This window comes from Cariama cristata, unplaced genomic scaffold (genome assembly GCF_000690535.1).
Source record: "Cariama cristata isolate BGI_N322 unplaced genomic scaffold, ASM69053v1 scaffold4619, whole genome shotgun sequence".
In the NCBI taxonomy this organism is placed as follows: domain Eukaryota; kingdom Metazoa; phylum Chordata; class Aves; order Cariamiformes; family Cariamidae; genus Cariama; species Cariama cristata.
Genome location: NW_009635108.1, coordinates 1 through 7,839, shown reverse-complemented (window position 1 = coordinate 7,839; position 7,839 = coordinate 1). Strand labels below are relative to the sequence as shown.

The 7,839-nt window shown below is 37.9% G+C and overlaps 1 protein-coding gene across 1 annotated transcript in view; it reads right to left on the bottom strand.

Annotated features, from left to right (window-relative positions):
• The window catches only part of MPHOSPH8 (M-phase phosphoprotein 8), a gene marked incomplete at its 5' end in the record, with an annotated part of 23,740 nt that extends 16,124 nt beyond the window's left edge, over positions 1 to 7,616 (bottom strand). The window contains 3 exons of the mRNA XM_009707393.1: positions 1,660 to 2,514; positions 3,391 to 3,546; positions 7,544 to 7,616. Coding sequence (XP_009705695.1) covers positions 1,660 to 2,514; positions 3,391 to 3,546; positions 7,544 to 7,616 — 1,084 coding nt within the window. The remainder of the gene's footprint in view (positions 1 to 1,659; positions 2,515 to 3,390; positions 3,547 to 7,543) is intronic.
• Positions 7,617 to 7,839: the final 223 nt, after the last annotated feature.

Below are 7,839 nucleotides of genomic sequence, written 5' to 3'. Positions count from 1 at the left end.
GTGGTAGCTGAAACATACGCAATGATTTTATTTGAAAAGAATAATCTGCTTGGGCCAACAATTCAGTAAAGCCAAAAAACCTTCACAATTCTCTACCAAATCCACCCATATAATAAGTCTACAGCTGCTTCGCAGAATAACTAACCAGTTATAGAAAGCATTGTTTAAGCCTCCTAGAATGAAAGAGAGCAGAAGGCCTTCCTTGCTTCTTTGGTACCTTGGAGCATGACCTTCCATGGAGCACGACCATGAGAAAGGCATACAGACGAATTACTAAGAATGCTGGTTGAAAAGCCATAAGCAAGCCAACTTTGATCTGCTGTTGATTTCTTCATGTTTGGGGTGATAGGATTTTTATACTACTGGCAAATAAAACAGAATTCCAAAGATTTATCTGATTATCATCTCTGATGTCTCTCTCTTATGAATGCTATAGCCTTGAACTATGAGAAAATACTTGAGTAAAAACGGTCATACAATTTCAGTTAATTTAATTAACTTTTTGAAACTGGGCTATGCCTCATAGCAATTGCTTAATCTTGTTTACAAGAGTTTTCACCACTAAGCTCCTGCAAAACCACTATTTTGTGTAGCTCTACTCTGAGATTATGCCATGTAATTCTCTACCCCAAAATCAACATTCTTATGTTTAAGGTGGCCTGCTCCACACACACAACAACCTTAAGCAGATGACCACAGTTGAACTTACAGAAGAAACTTGCCTCCATGGACTTATGGCCTCAAAAGTAGTGGGATATAATCCAGTAGGTACCAAGGTGTTTTGGCTGCAATCCCGTTACAAGTCAGAAAGGGGTTTCTCTGAGCAGTCAAAGTTTTATGAACTACAATCTGTATCAGAACAGCCTGAAGTAGCTGAAGGAAATTATATTCCCAGAAACATTGTGGGGTTTTTTCCATTTTTTTTCCTGTTACTTTACCATCCTGCTTTTCTTAAAACACTACTGTTTTAAATGAGGAAAAAAAATATATTCCATTATTTGCTTAGCTCATTTCTTAGATCGTTTACAGCATTTGTAATTAACATGAAACCATGTCATGAAACTAAGCATTTTCTATAAGCACCCCAGGAATTCCAACAAGTCAAGCCACCTGCCCAATTATGCAGAAGACTTGGGTTTAGAAAAGATTTTAGCATTCCAATTCTCAGGTAGGTGCTAATGCATGTAAGGTATAATGGAGTGGCTGGCTTTTGAAAGAGTTCAAGTATGTCTTTTAGCTCAAAATTGCACTTCACTGTGCAGTCAGGACTGACTGTCTTACTACACAAGTAGAAAAAAAAATAAATCAGAGGCAACTGTTGAAGGTGGGGTGAACAATGCTAAAAATGACAGTATGCTTTGGAGGAACAGTAAACTGTTCTAAGTACATATAATAAAAAGGAGAAATGCACACTTTGACATTTAAAGACACCCTTCTTCCTAAAGTGTTCCCTCCTTTATAGTGTTCAGAATCCAGAATTTTTTCAGTCTCTCCTATACATTGTACAGTGGGCCTTTCTTTAGCTTCATCAAGCTCATTACCTTTCCAACCTGTACTTTTCTCTTTGCCATCACGAACAGTAGCCTTTTGAGACACCTGTACCTCAAAGATGTTTGATTTAATCCCCTGCCCCTACCCCAATGCCTTCACATTGCTTACCTCCCCAGTTGAATCAGTGGACTTGCGCCCTTTGTCATCAGTGCTCAATTTCAAAGCCTTCTGCACTGGTGAAGGAGCAGGTGACACTTTCTCCAACTCTCCCAGTACCATTTTTACTTTTTCTTGACCTTTTTGCTTTTTATGCATGTTCTTCTTCTCAAAATAGGTATCTTGAGTTTCTGCTTTTCTACCTTCTTCTTTATAATCTTCAGCTTTCTGAATTTTCTTCTTCTTTCTTTTAACCTTAACATCAATACTATCATCTTCATTACTTGCTGATCCATCAAGATGCCTATCAGCAATGGAATCTTTTTCAGCAATTTCTTGTTCCAATTTCTCTTCTCCACTTATTACCTTTTGCTTCTCGTCTTTATTTTCAGATTTTAAGTCTGAATTTTCATTATAAGTTCCTTGAGAAAATACATCATCTAGAGTACTTGATTCTGAGTCAAACTGAACATCTCCATGCTTCTCCTTCCGTGACTTTTTATTTTCTTTAGAATCTTCTTTAGATTTTATTTTTAAATCTTTAACTTCTCCCTTCTTTTTCCTGATTTCTTTAGCATCTTCCTTCCTTTGCTTCTTTGGGTCCTTTGAATCCTCCTTGGTTTCAGAACTCCTTTTTTTTGGTTTTGAATCTAAAACCAAAGTATCTGAGGAATTTTCACATTCTGTTCTGGGTTTTTCTTTTAGTTTTGCAGACTTAGACTTCTTCTTCCTCAGATCACCTGCACTTCTATCCTCTCCGTCTTTTGACGACTTCTTTTTCTTCTTTGGTGAAACATCATCTTTTGTTTCACTTTGCCAGTCACTGTCAGATTCTGCTTCAAATACATCATCATTTAGAGACAGTTTCTAAAAGGCAGGGAAAAACACAAAAGATTTCTTTCTCCATTAAACTGTATCAATTTGGTGTAAACTATGCAAAAATGGTAGTGCTGGTGCTTGGGAAAAGTAAATATTTAAACACTTTGATCTTTTTATCGCTGCAAATAAATCATAAAATTTGTAAACACAATTCTAGCTCACTTACCTAAATCACATTACTAACTGCTTGGATGAGAATCAATGCATAAACAAGCCAAGTAAACCAATCAGACAGTCAACAAACAGATTCCAGAACAGAAGTAAATCTCAACTATTTTACATCAAAACCAGTTAACCTGATTCTGTAAAATTTACCTATAGGTTTCCCCAAAGTAGGGTACCAGTTTTCAAAAAAGATACTTACGATTCATTTTCAAACTGAGAAGCTAAAAAAGAAAAGAAAAAGCCATACGCTGCCTTATTGCAATTAGTTTTTCTGTATTTCTATCTCACCAAATTTAATGGTTGAGATGCAAAAATTCATCAATCTGCTATATAAAGCAGGAAAGTGAATTGAGCAGTGCCCAGCTTCACTGACATGACAATATATATGTGGGTAGGAAAAGGAGGTTGTTTACATTGTCAAAAACAAACGAAAATGACCATACATCATTCATATAGTCCCATTAAAAACTGAAATAAAGCTTAGATGGATTTAGACTCTAGATGCAAACTTGACAGTTCTCAAAAAAATCCCTAACCAGAGAGCAGCAACAATACTCAGTTTCACATGAAACAAAACACTTTTAGACCAAAGCCATCTTAATTCCATATCCCAAATGTCTTCCCTCCTCCCTTCCCCCATTAGCAGAGCCTAGATAGGGACTGTATCTTCAGTGTAAGATACTGGCAGGTGAAACACACCTGTATATCTTTTTTAACAGGTTTAGGCTTATTGTCCACAATTTTTTTCCTGAATTCAAGCAGCACTTCTTTGCAGTCTTCCAAATGAACCTCTGGTTCCCAGGTATCATCATCAGAGGTATATCCTTTCCACCGTACTTTGTAGAGAATTTTACCCTGTAAGAAAAAAACCCAACATTTAATACAATACAGCACAGTATTGCATCATCTGCTCAGTTCTGGGGGATCTCAGTGGCTATATTTTGTATATATAGAAACTAACATAATGGGAGTTCAACCCAATGTTGATATAAGAATTCCCAGAATTATTTCCATCTGCATCACATACTGAACTAAGTACATTGCAAAACATTTCAGAAGTTGCACTGGTTTTATCCAAAACATTTGTAGTATCTAAAACTTGTTCAGAACCACAGTTACAATGTACAAATCTCAAATTCCCGGTCATTTTACTGAAATGGATTTTCTGACAGTTATGAAACTAGTTTTTTTAATTTCTTCTATAAAAATTTCAAGTTTGAATTGCTTCTTTTTGCTGAAGTTGATATAAAACCTTAAGATTTATAATGCATTTACACCATTCACCTAGTTTTATACTGGAATTTATAACTTATGGTTAGATTGGTAATCAATGCCACTTTTGAAAAACTGAAATACTAAAAACTAGAAAAAAAAACAAAACACCAAAACACCACTGTGATCAAATTAAACCTAGACAAAATCTGAGTGTGTGAATCTCAGTGGAGTTAGTTAAAAGGATTTTGGTACAAGATTACATATCATTTCAACCATTTCTTTCAATAGTATTTAACTTCACCGTACGATGGAATTGTACCTTTTAGTCTCTACCTTGTTTTTTTTCACAAACCCCAACTTTCCACCAAATTATCTCTTGCCTTTCTCCTAAACAAAGTAAGTAGTCTGAATCCTTGCGTTTCTCAAGATGGACTCCTTTTCTTGCTGAGAGGCAAGGCTTATTAGCTTGGACTCAGCATGTTGCTGCTACAGCCAGACAAGTGGCAACTCAGGGCCTCCTGCACCAAGCTTAACTGAAAAGCAGACACATGTCCTGTGAAATCAATGTGATCACCTTTACTGATTAAACCTGCAGCCTCTTTAACAGATGTATGACAAAAGCTAGCACCAAACGTAAGAAATTCCATATTAAAAAAAGCTAATAATGACTATGAAGCAACATAGCCATTCCTGAACTTATTTTCTCTAAAAAAACCCAAAAGTATTAGCAAATGTACTAAGGAAACACCTTTGGAGAGGTAAAACAATAGTATCTCTTTCTTTCAAAAATAGATTGATAATGCTTTGAAAGATCCTACACTGCTAATCAAGCCTGGAAAAGAAAGGTTCAGAAGAACTGCCATTTGACACTTACTATTAAATGTATTTATATCCATAAATTTACATTTTTCCCTAGCCACCATTAACCTTTGCCCAAGTGTGTGTGTATATTATATATGCCATTAAACTTTAAGTAGAGTTGATTGCTACAATCTCCTGTATTTTGCTTCACTGACATAGAAATAAATAGCCTATATTCAGATACGTTCATGTAATACTTCTCTTATAATTTAGCTTAGCCTTACACTCTGGATTTAGGAATTAGTTTTCAAAATCATTTCACCTGTCTCTTTCTTTCTTCCAACAGGGTTGCTCATGAAATAAATTACTAGCAAGGTTCTTATTACAGTCATAGAATAATTAAGGTTATAAATGGTCTCCAGAACTAACAAGTAAAATGCCCTGCTCAAAGCACTACCAACTAAATCAGGCTGCTCAGAAATCTGCCCAGTCAAGTGTTTCTATTCAGATTTTCCTGTGTTTCTGCTTCTGTCCACTGCCTCCCTCACCCTTCACTGTGCACCTCTGACAAGGATCCGACTCTGTCTTCTCTACATCCTCCCATTAAGTAGACATAGACACCACTACGATCACCCCTGATTCTTCTCTTCTTACAGCAGAGCAAACCTAGCGCTCTCAGCCTCCTGTGCTCCAGCTCCCTAAACTGTTTTCACAAGCCTTCACTCCAGCATGTCCAAGTCTCTTCTGTCCTGGGGAGCTCAGAACCTGACACAGTACTCTGGATGCATCTCAGCAGTGCTGAGAAGAGAGGAAGAAGCATGTCCCTTGATCTGCTGGCTACACTCCTGGATGCTGTTGGTCGCCTTTGCTGCAAGAACTGCTGACTCATGTTCAACTTGTCTGAGGACTCTCAGCTCCTTTCCTGCAAATCTGCTTCCCACCCAGCTGGCCTCTCACCTGTCTCATGGTACAGGGTTACGCCATTTCAGATGCAGGACTCCAGTTAGCTGCAGAGTTACTGTTACACCCTTGTAACTCAGGTACAAAACAAGTTAGAAGTCCTTTTTTAATTAACTGAGAAAGCTGGATAAAATAAAGATTAATGCAAATGTAAGGCTATTTGGCTGTTGAATGACTCTACATCAAGTACATGGAGAGTGATATAAAAATGCAGCTTAAGTGAAGACAGGAAACTGATCATCATACTAAAGACACATACACAGCCTTACACTCACCTGTCAACATTATTTAACTCAACTTTGTTATTTCTCTCCTCTGTATCACTTACAAATAATAGAACACTTCCAAGCATTTTTATACTGCTGCAGTTTCTACAAGAACTACTGATGGGCTAGAACCAACTCCTATGGAAAGGGTTATCACCATGTCATTAAAGAGCAGAGTTACGGTTACCCGTTTCCACTGGGGAATGTCACAATTTGCACTGGAGCCTGATGTTTTAGTATAATTGCAGTGCAGTATGAAAGGCTTTCTAGATTACTGAGAAGAAACATTTCCCAACTTTTATAGCTTGTTCTCCTAAGTAGGACATGTTAATGTTTCATTTATCACCAGGTCTAACTCCCCAGCCCAATCCCATCCCAGGACTGCTGTCTCTTATGCTACCACTACGACCAGCTCCAGCAACATCAGGACTGCAAATGAAAAGAGTTCGTCTGTGCAGTGCTCTCCCGCTTCTGCAGCTGTGACACAGGAACACCCTGACTGGTCTCATCCTGTGCTGGACAGTGGCCGACTCGGTGTTTCTACTTGGGCTTCGTATCAGACTTAGGAATCTGAAAGCTGGGAACCACAGTCTACAGCAGACTACATAAAATATACTCTGCTGAATGTAACACACAACTTTTTCCAGCCATTTCAGAAGTTAGGACTGGGTGCGAGTTATCAGCGTTGCCCTGTATTTCTGAAGCACAGGAGCATGGCCCCTATTGAAGAGGAACGGAAAGGTGACCTGATGCAATTGCAGCCCACGCTACAAAGCTACAACCAACACATACTGGGTAAGGCACATGCATACCATAAAGCTAATTGCACTGACCCAGCCTGGAAAGCTCAAGTGTAGAACCTGCTGCTGAATGGGCTGCTTGGAAGAGGACGATAGAAAGAGCAGGCATAAGACACCTTTTTACCAGCACATGCCAATGACATTTTTAAGAGATGGTACTTGATGTATTCTGGTACTCGTTAGAAGTGTGTGGAATGGTATGACTCCTCTCCTGTCAGTATACAGATTTTAGGTTCCATTGCTGGTGGGGAGGGAAGAAAATGAAAAAAAGAAAAAATAAGGAGTCCTCTTGTTTTCAAGCCTGACATTATTTGACCAACACTTCATACAGGCAAAGCTATAAATACAGTATTACCTTGAAAGCACAACATTCTTAAGCCATCAAGATACTTCAGCCAAGATACAACCTAATCATGATAGCATCACAAATATCTAAGAAATTCTTGATCTGAAGGTTCTCCAACCTAAAAGTTTCAAAACGCTAATGTTTTACACTAAATAGGCAGAATTCTATACTGTCGTGTACCTGACTGAAGCCTAAAATAAAAACCATAAATTAGTTAAAATAAACAATTTTCAGATAGAAAATAATTTTTAAAAAAGCTGTGTTAATTATTTTTTGAATTTGAGGTTTAGGAAATTTTAGAAGAACTTCAACCAGCCTAAGCTGCTTTCAAAGAAAGAAGGTATGACATTTCTGTCTAAACAAAGGAAAGATCACTGCAGCTAGTTATTTTAATTGGTAGAAGTCTCTCTTAGAAGAGGTCTTCACACGTTTTATGTCAGTAAAGATAGTCTCACTAAACATACCTTGAAACCACCTCCAAGTTCTCCATTATATTCAATCCTGCCCCTTTCTTCACTCACTTTAACCAAAACACCACTGCAGTTCAGCCATCAGAGCAAAGAGCAGTTTAACAATGCACACGCATACACAACAAAACCCCACGCAGTAGAGATACTCCAGATTTAGTCTCTTTAATCAAAGCTGTAAGACTCAAAAAGCTTCCGTGCAAAATTATGCACGTTTTTAATTACAATTATAACGGAACCGCTTGGGTTCTCGCTCAAGTAGGGAAGAGCCGTGCAGGAAAACCCGCCTGAGG